Source organism: Hydra viridissima, unplaced genomic scaffold, assembly GCF_058129835.1.
Source record: "Hydra viridissima isolate aposymbiotic clone 2 unplaced genomic scaffold, HvirCarnegie_v1 scaffold_2, whole genome shotgun sequence".
Classification (NCBI taxonomy): domain Eukaryota; kingdom Metazoa; phylum Cnidaria; class Hydrozoa; order Anthoathecata; family Hydridae; genus Hydra; species Hydra viridissima.
In genome coordinates this window covers 13,038,699-13,056,400 of record NW_028324301.1, presented here as the reverse complement: position 1 = coordinate 13,056,400, position 17,702 = coordinate 13,038,699, and the positions used below count along the sequence as shown (strand labels likewise).

Sequence of the window (17,702 nt, the reverse complement as noted above, 5' to 3'; positions counted from 1 at the left end):
TAGAAACTACAAAAAATATTCCTAATTTAGTTGTGCTTTTGAAATAAAATTTTCTGCAGTTTGATTATTTTTTCTTTTTGTTTATGTTAAAAGTGTTTTTTTTTTCCTCTTCAAATTTATAATACTGTACTTTAAATGTGCAAAAACATATTTTTATATAAAAAAAAAGCCTGGGCTGACTTTAAGTTGAAGGATCTGTACCTGATTAAAAACAAAATAATTAGGTTTTCAAAAAAATAATATTTTTTACTTAAAATATAAAAATAAAAAGTTTTAAAAAAAAAACTTGTTAAAAAAAAAAAAAAAAGTTAAATTCTATAAATGGAAACACATTTTTATTGAAACACATTCTGTATTTTTATCAAACACCCTATATTTTGTTTTAATATGTTGACCATAGTACATTTTGCAATGATGACTGCTTCACTTCCCTGAGAACCTTGTTTACAACAATTGTTCTAAGCTATTCCATGCTTCCATGCCAATTGAAAAGACAAGCTTCATTATTACATACTCTTTTTTTGATTTTATCATGAATACTAGGCTGTAGTTTTTCAGTTTTTCAGAAATGAAGAGTAAACCTCGAATATGAAATTCATGTTTCAGTTGCTGAGAAATGCTATGAAAGTTGGTGGTAAAAAACGGGGTTTTTTTCCACCAACTTTCATAGCATTTTTGTAATTTTTTTTTTTTTCTTTTTTTTTTTTTATACTTACGACAAACTGCTTGCAGTCTGCCTTATTTTGTTCAATCTTCATGAATATTGATATGATATCATGTTATATTGTTATATGTTATATATATATGTTATATAAAGACAAAAATTTCTTTTTTTGATTTAAAACTCTAAAATTTTAAACTTTTGTGAAACATAAATCATAATGCTTAAAAAAATTTGTATTCGTTTAACAAGTTTTGCTCGTAAAACAAGATGAATTGTTTTTCTTTGGGTAGAATTTGATTACTATGAAATTGTTGTAGTTAAAGAAAATATGTTAGATCTCGGATTTAGAAGCGCTTAAGAGATTTTCAGATAACAAAAGATGGGACAAAATTTGGCAGTTTGACACCTTCACTAAAAGAAAACTCTTTGATGAATTTAGATCAATTTTAAATAAACAAAAATAACACAGTAACGACAAATTTTAATTGTCATTAAAATTCTACTGTATTAAACAATAAATTAAAGGGGTCATTTAAGTCCTAATCTATTGAATTATAGATTGCAATGATCATGATAGCCCTAATATATTGAGCAATAGATTGTACGGTTCATATCAAATGTGATGAGTAATAAATTATAAGAGTCTTTTAGATCGCAATATATTAAATGATATCACAAACTTTACAATTATCCAGAGAAAGCAATAGCAGTGCGAGATAGCGTTCAAGTTTGCTTCATTAGTCAAACTCGCAAAATTGACAAAAACCTTGTATTGATTTTTTACGCAGTGTCGCGTGAAAACTTAACAAAGTTCATTCAATAATGGAATCAACAATAGAATAAAATGATCAACTAATGGAATAAAAATAATCTTCCCGAAAAACTCAGAGCCGGCCTTTAATATTTGTCTTGAAATTTGCAGCACTTTAGACAATGGTAAACTCAACAAATTATTCAAAAGTTTTGCGTAAGGAGACAAGTCTTCTTAATAACAAATTTATAACAATAGAAACGTTCTTTCTCTTAGGATGATCGAACAAATTATATACCTTTTCATTTATGTTAATCTAACTATTTTAGTGATATACTTCATTTCCAATCGCAAGTTCAAACTATGTAATGTTCAACAAACAATAAAACCTGAGCGTAATTCCAAATGAAAGCATCCAAAGCGTGTAACTATTAGCCTTAGATTTTGCTGATTTATGCACAGCTAGAAAACTCATATAAAACTTTAGTTTCCAAAAATTTCAGCCACTAGCTTCAAAGGGACACTGGACCAAAATAATCGACAGATTCTATGTTGTGGCATTCAAATGAAGCCTTTTTCTAAATACGAGTATGTAGGTTTAATAAAACCTAAACAAAACGATAGAAGCAATAAACAGGGCAAAGTGATAACTTTGAGAGGGTTTAGGAGAACTTGGGCCCTTTAATTTTTTTTTTCCTCTTCAAATTTATAATACTGTACTTTAAATGTGCAAAAACATATTTTTATATAAAAAAAAAGCCTGGGCTGACTTTAAGTTGAAGGATCTGTACCTGATTAAAAACAAAATAATTAGGTTTTCAAAAAAATAATATTTTTTACTTAAAATATAAAAATAAAAAGTTTTAAAAAAAAAACTTGTTAAAAAAAAAAAAAAAAGTTAAATTCTATAAATGGAAACACATTTTTATTGAAACACATTCTGTATTTTTGTACTCGCTATCAAAACTTATCAAAACTCCTTGCTATCTTCAAAAATATTGCTTGTACTCAAAACTAAAAACTGCTAGCACAGTCTCTTCAAAAATATTTCTTGTACACTGTCTGCCAAAAGATTGCAACCATAAAGTTTTATTTTTTCAACTTCTATTATTGAATACATAAATTTATAAAGATTTGTATATAATACGACAACCTTAAAATGGTGTTGTTCTGCATGTTGTTATTTTGATAAAAATATGGTCTTCCAAAACATAAGCAGCTTTATTAACTGCTCTAAACTTCTGATTTCAAAAAACCAATTGTATTAATATATTCATATTTGCAGTTGGTGTTGTATTATCAAGAGTGAGATTGACTTTAAATCAACGTTTTTATTAGGAGATGAGATTTGTATGTAATGTTAAGGATATCTCTCTTAAAACTGATTTTTTGAATATTTGTCTTTTATAATGACAAGAAACAAGTATAATTTAGCTTTTCGAGAACGCATTATCAAATAATATAAGAAAAGAGTCAAACTATAAGAACTTGTTACCAAGTACTCCATTCACAAGTCAATTGTATGTTGACAAATCAAGCGACAATAAAAGCAGTCATTTAGAAACGGAATATAAGGGCGGGCGATTACATAAACCACGTTTTTTTACTGAGAGAAAAAATATTCGTCTCGTCAAAAAGAATCTTTTTGATAATGATGCTATTCAAAAACTGAAACTTTCAGTGTCCAAAAATAAAAGATAAAAAATTTAGATCGCAGTCGGTTACAACTTCTAATCTTCAAATAAGCGAAAAAACCTTTCACTTCTCCAAATAATCAAAAGACTTAAATTGCATATGCTCATTTGTATTTCAAACATTGGACAATGATTGACAAAAAAGTATTGTAGAGCGATGAATCAAAGTACAATTTAAAAAGATCCTATGCAATTTAAAAGTACGTTGATCTAAAACGTTAATACATGAGAGGAACAGTCAAGGATTGTTGAAAAAGTGTAATAAATTGGGGTTGTTTTTCTAGTTTTCGTGGAATCGGATCTATCCATCAAATAAATGGCATTATGGATTTGTTTATCGTGATATTCTTTAGGAAAAGACGGTTTCTCATACTGATGATAATGTCTCTTCTTCAAGACAATAACATGATCTCAATCTGATTAAAAACTTACGGCATCAAATTGAACTTTGCTCTAAGACATGAATACCTTTAGAAACCCTGATGAGCCGCATGGAATGAGATCACGCAAGAAAAAATCTATAAACTCGTCGAGTCTATGCCGAATAGATATTCCAAGATCCTAAAAAGTAAAGAATGCCAATAATTATTGATTTTACTATTTTTTTAGTCGTTATAAAAAATTGTTTATTGTTTTCTACAGTTTCAGTTTTTTTTAATAGAAATGGAAGCAATTTTTTTGCTCACTAGAGTTCACATGAAAACTAAATTTATAAAATTTCATACAATCATAAAATCACGCATACAAAAAAAAGATTGCTTTAAAAAAAAAAAAAGGATAATGATAAAATTAATACTTCTCTATGATTCATAAAAAGGTGTTATGTTTTGGAGGACAGTGTAAGCGCCATTAAATGAAATGTAGATGTGGTAGCGAAACTTAAATTTAGATTTTTATTTAAAATTGAGTATTATTTATTTCATTCTATTTCTTTTTTTTTATTTAGTTTTTTTTTTTTTGTAAAGTGGATTATAAATGAATTGGGGTTTTGCCGCATCCAGGCTTGTGATTTGAATAAAAATGTGAAAAATCTAAAGAAAACTGATTGTGACATTTTGAGTATTTTTTGGATTTTCAATTTTTAAGAGATCTAAGCTTTTTTAGGGAATTTCCAAAAAAAACTACGAAAGTTTTTTAAGGGAATTTCCTAAAAGTAAACGAGAATTTTGGTAAAAATAAAACACTCAAAAGAGTAGAACTTTAAACGAGATTCATAATTTTTACAAGTATTTCTAACGCTAGGTTCAGAAGAAAAATTTTTCAACAATAAAAAACAACCAATTTAGCTAAATATAAAAATAATTTCTTTTATCAAAATATTCTAATTTAGTGTGCGAAACAGAAATCACATAAATGCTTCAACGCACTTGTTTCTATAATAGCATCACGGAAACTGCGTTGCAAATTTCCAAACGTGCGCATTGACTTAATACGGATTAAACAGTGGCCGTTCAGTTTTTGCCAGTAATTGTTGTTTAGATAAATCTATTCATTCCCAATTCATTGGCTGAAAAAGATAAAAGTAAAACAAAAGGAGTCTAGGAAACAAATTTCGTGCAAATCTTTGAATAAATCATCAATAAGAAGCTTTAATTTCTAAATGTTTACATGTTAAAAACTTTAATTTCCAAATATTTACATAAATAAAATAGTTAAAGATAAATCTGAAAATTTCACTTACACTTTTTTGAAAACGCATCCTGGAGATTTTTGTCTTCTTCCATTTCCCTATGGGAAAAAATTTTTTATTACAGAAACGAAATTTCAACTGCAGCATTTCTTACTATTACTTACATAAAACATTTACCTCAATCTATCTTCTTCCAACATTTCTACAAGGGCATTTCTTTGCTCGACCGTGTCTACTAACTCTTTTGTTAAGTGCTTAATCTGCTCTTGTGAGTCTGGATGACGCTCTAAAATGTTTGGATAGTTAACATTTTATCACGCTTCCCAAGCTGCTTTTAATTAAATCAAATTTAAGAAATAAAAGTTTTTTTGTTTTAAAAAAAAAAGAAAAGAAAAAAAACTAGAAATAAACTAAATATCGGCATTTGAAATCGACGTTTCGGTTTTCCGTTGATGACGAATAGAAAAAATAAAGTACAAGTAAATCAAATTTAAAATAATTTTTTTATTTTTAGACCTAAAAGGTCATAAAATTCCTGAAAAAATTGGCGGCACGTCACATTATATCACTTTGTTTCAACCTTTCAAAACGTAAAACTTCTATTCGATTAAATTCGTTGAACTTTTATTTTGTAAAAGTAAAAAATTTTGCATGAATAAAAACATGGCCCACCATAAACTTTTGCTGTTTTAAACGCATAAAGAATTCTATTTTAAAAAGCTTCAGAAAGTTTGATTTACTTTAAAAGACTGATCTGAAAATTGGTATTTTATTCGTTATTAACGGAAAAACCAAACACCGATGTTTAAAATAAACGACTTAAATACAAGTTGCTGAGGAAATATATTAACCATTTGATATTAGCAAACAGGTGGTAAATATTTTATACTTTGATATATGTCATTATGTACTTTACAAAAGAAAAAAAAGTTTTTCTTCATGAAGGTCGCGAAATCTCAATTTTAATCAACAGCATTGAGCACGATGAACTCAATATGCCTCGCTAATTTTGCTTACCATTCTGAGTTTGGCTCAGCTCGTTTAATGAAACTCTGGTCTCCACGTGTTAAATATTGCATCATAAAGTTTTAAAGTTAAATTTTTTTAAAGATTGAGAAATATTTAAAACTTTCCTGAAAAATAATTCTTTTACCTTTTTTTTAAAAAACTTTTTAGGAAAAAAAAACAAGTAATAAAATACTTTCACACGTTAGCAGTTCTCTTATTTGTTGCTCTAATCTGGCTTGCCTATCTTCAAGTTGTATTGAATTGGACTGAATGACAAGCTCTGATTCAAACCGAAGCAACAGATTTTTTTCATTTACTAGCGAGCACCACTCGAGTGTAAGTTTGGTGACATCTTTATGTGCTGAAAGTAAGTTAAAATGTGTTATAAAATCATCAACATAAACAAGTACGAAATATTGTTAAATTAGTAACCTTAATTCATTTGAGTAGAAATGGTCTTTATGTCTAATTAGTTCGCCTTAAAACCAAAGTAGAAGTATCCTTACAAAAAAAATATTTATGGTCGACTTTGACGATGATTTAAGTATACACCAATTTTGTATAATGATTTCAGAATAAAACATTTTTGTAAATTGAAGCAACTTTCAAAAAGTGATACCATAAAGAAGAATAACAAAGGAATAAAAGAAAAAACTTTAAAAACGTTAAAATGATTAAGAGCTGAGGTTAATCCAAAATCTAGTAAAAAATGAAAACATACGCAATTCATTTCTCAAATCTCTTTCAACCTTTCTAGCACGCTCTTCAAGCTCATGTTGCTTTACATCAACCTCATCTAATTTTCGTTGTATGGATTGCGCTTCCCACAAACGTTTTGCCTCTCGCTCTTTCATCTCTTTTTTAATCTCAAGCTGCTGGTGCGAATGATGCTTTTTGGCAGCAATTTCTTCTTCCTCAGGAGTTAAATTTTTTTTCTATGAATTGAAAAAACTTTTTTAGTCATGAAAAAAAAAAAGTGTTCTTAAACTATTCATTAGGAAATTAAATTATTCTGTAAAATTTACCTTTTGCTTTTTCACAAATATTTTACTAAACAACCCATGATGTTCCATGTCTTTTTTCTCTTCTTCACAACCATCAGAATCTGTATCATCCTCTAATTCTCCTAAATAAGAAGTTAAGCAATTTTACTACAATTTCACTTGTTAAGAAGTAAAGAAATTTTACTGCTACCATTGATAAATACTAAACAGAAAAAAACTCTGCATACCACTTGGTTCGTTCATTTTTTCCAAAATTGTTTTTTCCTCAATCTTTGGAGAGAACTTTTCAAAGGTTTCAGCATGTGCTGATTCTGAAATGGTCTTTCCACTGGTCACTAAACTGCTATCACCCTTTTGGATTTTTTTTCTCTTTAGAACTAACTTTTTTTTCTTCTTTAATTGCTGCTGATTATCTAAAAAACAAATATAAAATTTTCTGAGGCCTTATATTCTATTTTGACAAATGAATGATAAGAATGGAACAGATTTGACAAAAAAAAAGTAAACAAAAATATTTTAAATATATTTGCTAGATTTTTTGATTAAACTCATTGGAAAGCATATCAAAATCGTTTTTTTGAAAAATATGAGGTTTACTAAAGTTTTCAGTCACATGAGCAGTTTGATTGTTGTTGAACCCCTTCTTTGAAGATATATTATTTGTTAACATTCTTACTTATTTGAACTATGACACAGAACAGAAAAGTTTATGAAAGTCAAAACTATTAACTGAAAATATGTTGATTGTGCAATTTTATAATTTATTCAATTATAAATGATTTACCTAAAAATCATTTAATATTTTGTGAGTACCTTTATTCTTTTCTGGTTCATCTATGAGGATGTCAACAGATATCAGCTGCAAATTGACAATACTATCATTAAAAGCTGTTGAAACAGGGTACTGAGCTCTCCTTTCTTCCAATGGACGCCTTTGTACTGCACCAGTGGTATTTTCCTTTATCTTAAAGCTCTGGTATCTATCTCTTCCAATACCTTCATCAGAAGTTGGATTTAGGAGGTTATCTGACAAATTTAAACAATTTTTTTCATTTAATCCTGATGTTACTGAAGATTTGGAGTCCATTTTGTTTGAGGGGCTTTTTTGTAAAAGAAAATGTTTTTTTCTTTCTTCTTCAAACATTTCATCTTCTTGAATTAACTTTCTTAAGTTAGGAGTGGAAACACTTAACTTCTTTGCTGTAAAAAAACTGCTTGTGACAACTTTTTTTGGAGGCGAAGTATGGTTTACATCTAAATTCCTAGCAGCAAACATATCATAAGGAGTACAAATATCACCATACTTCTCAGAAGATGTGATCTCGGGAGAAATTTGAATCTTAGGAGAAGATAAAGCCTTAGAAAAAGATGAAACCTCAGAAGTTAAATTTCTAGAAGATAAAATATTTGGATTAAATGAAGAATCATTTTTTAACACAGGACTATCTTTATTATCTTTTTTATTGTTACTTTCTTTAACAGTAATCAGAGGTAGATTTTCTTTTAACTTGGCTTGAATATCTATGATGCTACAAGATTTTATTTCATTTTGCCAGGGATTCTTTGATTCATGAGATTCTATTACTTGTGTGAGAGGGCGACTGCGACGCTCTACAAGTTGCAACAAAATCTCCTTACATATAACATACATATAATGAAAATTAACTTTTATCCATTTGCATAACTGACACATTTAATATTTTTTCCTAGTCATAAGAACAAAAGCAAAATAATAAGTTAGCAACAAGCTCACCATTCTTTGATGAAGTATTTACTTTCTTCTCTAATTGATAGATCATTTTATTGTAATGGAGCTTACAGTAAAACTTCCCTTCATCATCTTCCTTGTAATCAAATATATAATTTCCAAGCAAGAGGTGACATCTGCAAACACAACAACGAAAGCATTTGCGATGAAAGAAGAGTCCTTCACAAGACTGCCTTTCCATGACATATACTTTTTGGTGGCAAAAATGACACTTTTCACTTTCACTGAGCTAAAAGAAATCGTTGTTAAACTTAAACAAAGTATGACTTACAGGAAAGAGCTCCCTGACAGAAAATATGTCAATTCTTCTTCTCAATTACTGAAGAATAATATGTTTATTAAATGAAATAAAATAACTGATGGAATATATAGCTTTTTCTTAGATGGTCATTCCTCTTATGTCAGTTTGCTGTTAGTAAAAATTTGTCAATTAAACAGCAATACTGATTTTTCTACCTACTTATTTGCCTTATATTTTATATATATATATATAATATATTATTTATATAATTATTAGTGATTCTTTATCTTACTCTTCTTACATAAAGTTAAATTAGAAATATCCTTAATATGCCAAGTATTACTAATTTAATTACTGATAAAAATCACATTTTATACATTTATACAATGATGAAACATGCATTGATGAAACATACATTTATACATTGATGAAACATACATTGATGAAACATACATTGATGAAACATACATTAATGAAATATACAATTTTTTTTTCAATTTACTTAGTTTTTCATTTTGCATATATAAAAATATATTTTCTATGTAAAAAGACACTTTAAAGAGAAAAAAAAATACACTTATTATTACCTCAGTAGAATCTTTTTCTGTGGTTACAGATTTCCCAATTGCTACTGTATTACTTTGAACTATTGTATCTCCAAATACTGTTTGTGCCAACTGAGATATTCTTTTGTACTTATCTTCACCTGAAACATGAATTTTTAAACTTTTAATTTTCAACTTGAACTTTTAAATTAAAAAAAAAAGTAAAAGAATTTCAAAAAGAAAAATTTTATTTTCCTTATCAACTTTATAAAAAATATATTAATTGCTAATTTTAACTACCAAAATACTATTTACATCAAAATTTCATAATTATCATGTTTGTAGATGCATTTTTATTTAAAACAACTTTAAACCAGTGACAAATACAAATATGTGAACTTTCTCCCAATATCTGAATATTTCAAAAATTTATTTAAATCATCATGTGCATATCTAATTAACAGGTTTTAAATATGTATAAAAACATGCTTATAACATGTGGATAACATGTGGTAAAGAAATACAATTTTATTTATGAAAAGATGCTGAGTTTCAAAACATTTTTTAGCTTTATAAAAAACAGCTATGTGTAGACACCTAACACATGTGTTGTAATATTTATTTCATGGTAATAGTCAATCTTGATCTTTAACAATTATAAGGCAAAGATCATCATTTTAATACTGAATGTGGCTGCTTGTGAAAAAATATTGTTAAATAAATTCTGAAAAATGATGATTGCAAAAACGTGACAGTTTTTTTTTTATTAAAAAAAAACAAAACGGAAGCTTTTTAAACGTCACTCTATCTTGTAGATGACACAAGATAGAGTGACATTTCCACCAAAATTTGACTAAGGTGGATTGTGAATGTGTATGTGTGTATTAATGGTAAATACATCACAGTTAGAATTTGACCTTCAACTCTGATCTTTTTATTAAGTCCAGGCCCATTGTGCTGAGGCCTTATACTATCACTAAAAAAAATCATGCACAGACTTTACTTCATTCAAAAAACTATATGCTATTTTGCAAAATACATTTGACTGAACTTATAATTCTTGGAAGCCTTCTCAGGTGATTTAAGGACAGTCCAAATTTTTACGGTAGTTCGTCCTACCTTCTATAACTTCTTTTTAAAAAAAAACTGTTTTTGAAAATTTGTTGTCTAAGCTGAATAATACTGAGCAAAAGTTGGGCTAAGTTGAAAAAAATATTATTGACAAAAATATGGTGGATGACACATATTGTCCTTAAACTTAAAGATAAATGTTTCAGAAAATAAGGGTTTAAATTGTTAAGTACAACTTTTCTAGCTATCTACAAGCTAAAAGACATCAATATTGAATTATATTGTTTTTTCGTACTTTGATTCAGAAGGTAGGGTAGAAAATCCGATGTTTAATTATTTCTTTCAACAATGAACACTGAAGTGTCGAGAACTTGGTAATACTTAGCAATTTTGTTTTGAAAGGGTTTTTAATGACCGCATAAACAGAATGGTTTTTGTCAGTGGAAGTTATTCGTAATAAACAAAATAGAGCGTGTGGTCATTATATACACATATATATATATATATATGAAGAGTTTATTTTCAAAACGAGTTAAGGGACGTTTTTGAAAAAATTGCGTTAACTGCCCATTATTATAAAAATAAACAAATACTTTTAAGTCATGTTAGTAACTATTTTCAAAGACTTCAATATTTTGATTTATTTTTAGCTAAAAAATATTTTTATTTTCAAAACGCGGCACAGTGGGCCAGATATATAGGATATGGTGGACAAAACCTAATTATTATCCAATTGCTCCCCAAATCCATTTAGATATATAAATAATCATTACATATGAAGTAATATTTATTTTTATCAAGAATATTCTAATTTTTAATAAGAAAATTACAATTAACAGGCTTAGTAAAAAAATTTTTTTTAAATCAACCTTCTTTTCAAAAATCAAACAACAAATTGTGTTTAGCTACAAAGAATAAGAAGAAGGTGGAGCTGATTCCCTCAGCAAAGCCAAAACTTCACTGGGGATTTTTTTTAAAACTCTTACTATTTTTCTTATGACCTTTTCTTAATGATGTTATGACAGGATCACTAGATACAAGTAGTCTGTTTACCAGGTCACGATTTGTGTATATTCTAGAAGTCTTTCTACTAAAATCTTCCCTAAACTTTTTAAAATCCTTGTTGCGGGCCTCTTGTGCCTCCTCTGACATCAGTCCAATTGGCAAGTACTGTCTTGCAATAATGGCATGGCCATGAACTAAAGTTTTGTGTACTGATTGTGACATGTTATACCAGGAATACTTAGATATGTAAAGTTTAAGAGCAGTAATACAAAACTCTTTAAACTTGACAGTACCAATTTCAAATCCAGATGATAAAGTGACTAGAATGATGTAAAAATAAAATAAAAGAGTTTCATCTACTTTCAAAATTTTGGCAGTTGATTGATAGTCTGCAAAGGCTCATCGGGCGGTGTTTCCATCATTACTGGTACCTACAAATTGCATATATGTGATAGTTAACCTGATGATTCATATACAAGTATTTATGTAATTTCACTTACCAGATCCTCCACTTTTTGGGAAATCCACAACCAGTCCCATTTGGTTTATAAATTCTGTCTGGATACGTTTCTTCACTTGCTTAACATTTTCCTTATCTTCAATAGCTCTAGACTGCCACTTTTGAGTTTCCAGCTTGTATCCAATATGTAATATCATCTCAAAAAACCAAATCCAGGAATGCAGGCTAGAAAGACCATATTTCAGTTCTAAGTTACTAGCATAGTCCGATTTCAGCACCATTTCTAAGTTATTCATGTTTTTTGGAGATACACCACACACAGAGCAACATTGATTTGAATTAGTCACATCAGACAGAATAGTTTGACTTTTGCCATCAATCATGGTCAGTTCAATAATACTTTTGACAACCAGTTCTTTTCCACTAAAAGTAACATTTAAAATACCACATTTTTCTATTTCATATTCTAAATATTTTGCTTCTTCTAGGACAACAGCTTTGCTTTCTTTTTGAAAAGAAAATCTTATTGGACGACAATAAGCAGTAGATGATGGCTTGTCATTACGCCATAATAGTACTTCTTTGTTATTGCAGAACCCACTGAGTTCTAGTGGTGCTAAGCAGGTAATGAACAGAGATTCTTCTTTTTTTAAGTTACGATCTCCAGCTTCCTCACTACTACACGCTTTGCCCATCAAACCTGGCCTTGCAACGCAAAGTCAACCGGGTCAAACCATCTAGCGTTGTGCTGATCACAGGAGCTTGCACCTCGCAGAGTCTTTTTACTGTATGTTTTAGTAATTCTTGTAGTGTTACTTGTGCTGAATAATCATCAACAAAGATGTTCTCTGGATAGCAGTTAGCTTTGGACAATCTTATGCTGTTGTATGAAGGATATATATGGCAATCACGTTCTTCAGCTCCATTTCTGATAAGTTGGTAAGTTGATTTTGACATGCCACCATCTATAATTAATGCCAGACCTTCATTAGGTGTATACTTTTTAAATTGACTAGAAGGTTCTGATATCTCAGCAACTTGCTTGGCAGCCTCATAATTTAACTCTTTTCTTAATTTAAGCTTTGCTGAGTGGAGCAACTCATCAGTAGTAAAATTATTTATAACATCATTGAGTCTTCTTCCTTTGGTTTTGTCAGATGCATCTTCAAAGGAGCAACTTGGTCTTCCACCAATACTATGTGATTGACTAGAATTATCAGACTCAGATATATTATTACTGTATGTAGATTTAAAGTCCTGAGCCAACCAATTTTTATTTTTACTCTCAAACTTTATATTTCCCCGGTTTGCATCCTTCCATTTCTTTTGATATACTTTTAAAAACGCAGCATATCCAGTAGAACCCAAATTCATAGAGACTAGAATAGCTTCTACAGACAAAGAAAATGATTTATCACTAGGCTTTAGTTGGTCATACTGTATACGTTTATGGACATCACTTATCTTCATATCAACTACAAAAAAATGATTTTAACATTATTAGTGCAACCACTATAAACTAATATAACATGAATATGGCCGTTATTTTCATTTCAGCTACATTTAATTAGGCCAGTATAATAGGCACAGCACCTATTATTAACTAAAACCAAAAAAATAGGTTTGTCGCGAATAGCATTTTACAAAAATATCTTTTTTTAAATGTTTACCAAACTTAATGGGGCAGCTAAGAGCAGAATTAAACACCACCAAAAGGCTGTACATATATTGTATTAACTTATTTTAACATTAATAAGCGGTTCCAGCAGGTTCTAAACTATATGCGCCACTTTTAATATAATATTTTAATATTATAAATAAGAATCTTACCTTTATATTTCAAAATGAAACTGTGAGTTTAATATAAGACCTTGGAATTTGTTGTGGTATTTTTCGTAAAGCTATAAAATTTAATTTTAATAATGTCTCAATTAATTTTGCATTTGTTAAATAATTTAAAGGTTATTCGTTGTCATAGTTGTAGGTGATATATCTATTATAAAAATTAATAAATAAATTTCTAAATATATTCAATTGTAATTGATAATTGTACATTTATGATGTACTATCAAACTACAAATAATGTTTTAAACCATACATTATGCTCTTATATACATAATATACTAAGTTGTTGGAAGTATTTCGAATAATTTTTTTTGAGGTTTTGTCTACCACCTGGCCCACTGTGCGCGGTATGATTTTTTAAATTTATTTTCAAAACGCTATTTTTTTTTTGGACCAATCATAGCGTGCAGAAAGATAATTTTTCGCAAACGCAATAAACAACTCGAAGAAAAACTTAAAAATGGCTAACTATGATTGTTTGGATGAAAGTGTTGTTTTAGCGTTGAAGTCTCGAAAAAGAAAAAAGCAATGCTCAGCAAGAGAAATGAGAAAGTTATTTCGACATTCAAGTGGAGGAAAAATTCCTTCTATATCGTGTAATCACGTTGCAGGCTTTTGCAAGGTGAGTTTATTTGATTTTATTGAGCTTATTGTTATAAAATTGTTATAATAATCTTTAAATTTATGACAAATTTATTTCAGGCTCGAGATATTACACCAGACAATCTGTTTAAATGTCATTCAGAATTCTATTGTAATACCAACAAAGTGTCACAGGATGCTTCTATATTATCAATGCTTAATATAGTTAGTATTAAAAGATCCAGAGTGAAAAATAATGAGCGAAAAAAGTTAAGAACTATGAGCATTGAGTACTTTTTATGCATTGAAGGATACAAATTACGAGTTTGCCAAGCTTCATTTTGTTCAGTATTGTGTAAGTTTACAATTACTTTAGTTTTATTTTAGAACAATTTGCATAATTTATGCATGTATATTTGTTGAAAAAATGTTTTATTGACAAAAATCAATATTTTATTTATTTTTATAATCTAGCCATAAATCCTGATAGAGTTATACGAATTGCAAGACACTGGTATGAGCATGGAACAACCAGACCTGAAAATAGAGGAGGAGACAGGAAGAAAGCAGTCTTTTCTGAAATGAAAGAAGCTATTAAAAACCATATTCAGACTTTTACATGCAGAGCAAGCCATTATGGTAGAAAAGGTGCTCCTGGACGTAAATATTTGCCTTCTGATTTAAATGTAAAACGCATGTACCAACTTTTTTTGGACAAAAATAGTACAACCATTGCTCAAAATGTGGGCAACCATTATTATTATGGGATATTTGTAAACCATTACAATTTAGCATTTGGATATCCAGCAACAGATACATGTTCTACATGTCAATCGTTCAAGTTGTTTATGAAAAACCAAAATATTACTGATGACCAAAAGAAAATAAAAACTGCACTTTTCATTCTTCACAGAAAGAAAGCAAGAAAATTTTACAGTTTGCTTAATGATATCCACCTAAATGAGATTACTATCTGCTTTGACATGATGGAGAATCTTGTACTACCAAAATTATCAATAGGAGAAGCCTACTATTCTCGGCAGCTTTATTTATATGTTCTAGGTATTGTTATTCATAGGGGTAATAAATCTCAGTCTGTTAACGATATTTTTTTTTTACATGGCTGGAGTGTGAGAATCGAAAAGATTCAAATATGATCTGCTCAGCCGTACAACATCTATTAAAAAATGATCTAATAGATAAGTGTTTGGATGTTTCATCACTTCGGCTGTTTTCTGATTCATGCTATGGGCAGAACAAAAATATAAGTATGGCATCTATGCTTCTTGCTTTAAGAAAGCAATGTTTCAAGAAACTGCATATTACACATACGTTTCCAGAACGTGGACACTCATATCTGCCAGCAGATCGTATGTTTGGTCGAGTACAGCTCGATATAAAAAAAAAAGATAAAATTCTTGAGCCTGATGAATACATAAACATACTTAGCCGGCTTGGAAAAGTCAAGGTTTATGGGCAAGACTGGTCAGCACTTGACTTCAAATCAGAAGTAAAAAGGTTTGTCAAGAACAAAAAAACATTTAAAATCAGTGAAGCAAAAAAACTCCTTATTTGTTCTGACAAGCTAGAAGTGGTTCCATGCAGTTACCATTCTGAGCCTATATCACACAGTCTCCTTAAAAAAGGAAAGAAATGGGACAATTTCCGACCAAAATATTTGGAATTAAAGAACTGTGTTAAGCTTGCTAAAAAAGATGATGTTTTTCGGCTCCTTTGTCTTGTAGGAGTAGAAAACAGAATACTTGCCATGTATAAAACACTACTCTGTAACGCCACTGAAGATGTTACTAACTTTAGTGAAGAAGACAGTTCATAACTTTATTTATATTTTTTAGCTGTGAATTCTTTTGATTGTGCGTGTGCATTGTTTGATGTATAAATATTAAACAAACGTTTTTTTCCAGCATAAACTTGTGTTTTAATTGATTTTCTTTTATTAAATCAAAAAAGCTAGTCAATGAGAAGTGTCATAAACTACCACTTTATACGCTTTTTTAGTTACCAATTGGAGTTGTTTTAAAAAAAAATTTAAAATAATTATTTAAACTAAATAATATCAAATAACAATATTATAAAAACAATATGATAAATATAAGAAAATCTGTGTTTTGCAAGTAGATCATAGAATACATAACACAATATTTATTAAAGGAATAAATTAAAATGGATATAAAGTGTTTTGTTAACAAGCAATATTTGGATATACAGCGTTTTGAAATAAAACAAAAGTAACGACTGGAAATAAATATTGATTTTATCAAGCTTGATTTCAGTAGTCATCGTAGTCTTATTAACAAAACACATATGTAACTAAATCAATAAATAGTAATTTCAAAACATTTATTTTCATTGCGTAGGAAAAAAGATTGATTTTCTCAAAACCCATAATTTGGATTTACCGCATTTTGAAAATGAGCTCTTCATATATATATATATATATATATATATATATATATATATATATATATATATATATATATATATATATATATATATATATATATATATATATATATATATAATAAACATCAAATAATACGAATTCTCTAAATACAAATATTAATTTATTATGAGAAATTTTCGCTGGATTATGGTTACTAGCATCATCAGCTCGTAAAATTATTTTAAGTTATAAAAAACGGTTAAAATTAACTCATATATATATATATATATATGTATATAAATTTGTTATTTTTAATTGATATTAAGAATTAAATAAGTTTGGTTAATAAGTTTGGTCATTTGTTTTTATAATTTTTTAAAAGGTACTTATTTTCATGTCTGGATTTAGAAGTTCAGTTTTTTTTATTTAGTAAATTTCCTTGATCTAGATAAGTAATAATTTCAAACTTTTTTTGTTATCAAGATATACATTTTTGAGATATGTTATTATAGGTAGGCGCAGTTTTTAGAATAGCCCAATTTAATTTAAAGTTAATATTTTTTTCTTTTAGTTACCAAATATATTTTGACAGCATAGTCTCTTTTGAGTACTTTTCATGATTTTTTTAATTTTTTAATGTAGTTGATGGAACTTCCTGGTCAAAGAAATCAATTACTATTCTATAATGCTTACTATATAACTAAAAAAAAATTATTTACAAGTATATTTTGTAATTATATAGAAATGTGATTTATTTTACTATAGGAGGATGGATCCTGCTTAAATACAACACATTGAAATTTGACTGATAGCATGTTTAATTTGTATAGTAAAGATAAACAAAACTGGAGAAAATGAAGAAAAAGAAAATGTTTATTTAACAAGAATGAAAATATTCCAAGAAAGAAAAAGATTTAGATTGAAAATAAACAAATTAATAAAATCAGCAGTAGTCTTTAGTAGACTGTTGACAAAACGAATTTAACCAATTTGTTTGGAAGAAATAGAAATCGATTTATTAAATTCTTTT

The 17,702-nt window shown here is 28.4% G+C and overlaps 1 protein-coding gene and 1 pseudogene across 8 annotated transcripts in view; one reads left to right on the top strand and one right to left on the bottom strand.

Moving 5' to 3' along the window:
* Positions 1 to 3,548: 3,548 nt before the first annotated feature.
* The window catches only part of LOC145193527 (F-actin-monooxygenase MICAL3-like), a 44,132-nt gene continuing 29,978 nt past the window's right edge, over positions 3,549 to 17,702 (bottom strand). For 4 of the 8 annotated variants that reach the window (XM_090078156.1, XM_090078158.1, XM_090078155.1 and 1 more), the window contains 10 exons: positions 9,348 to 9,466; positions 8,505 to 8,748; positions 7,565 to 8,362; positions 6,979 to 7,164; positions 6,773 to 6,873; positions 6,469 to 6,682; positions 5,941 to 6,108; positions 4,917 to 5,025; positions 4,791 to 4,837; positions 4,391 to 4,616 (listed from right to left, as the gene is read on the bottom strand). In XM_090078156.1, coding sequence (XP_089934282.1) covers positions 4,585 to 4,616; positions 4,791 to 4,837; positions 4,917 to 5,025; positions 5,941 to 6,108; positions 6,469 to 6,682; positions 6,773 to 6,873; positions 6,979 to 7,164; positions 7,565 to 8,362; positions 8,505 to 8,748; positions 9,348 to 9,466 — 2,018 coding nt within the window. In that variant the 3' untranslated portion in view covers positions 4,391 to 4,584. Of the gene's footprint in view, positions 3,671 to 4,390; positions 4,617 to 4,790; positions 4,838 to 4,916; positions 5,026 to 5,940; positions 6,109 to 6,468; positions 6,683 to 6,772; positions 6,874 to 6,978; positions 7,165 to 7,564; positions 8,363 to 8,504; positions 8,749 to 9,347; positions 9,467 to 11,881; positions 13,317 to 17,702 lie in introns of those variants that run through there. The other 4 variants (XM_090078160.1, XM_090078157.1, XR_016449690.1 and 1 more) reach the window with 3 other exon arrangements.
* Positions 14,147 to 16,199, top strand: LOC149892017 (uncharacterized; annotated as a pseudogene).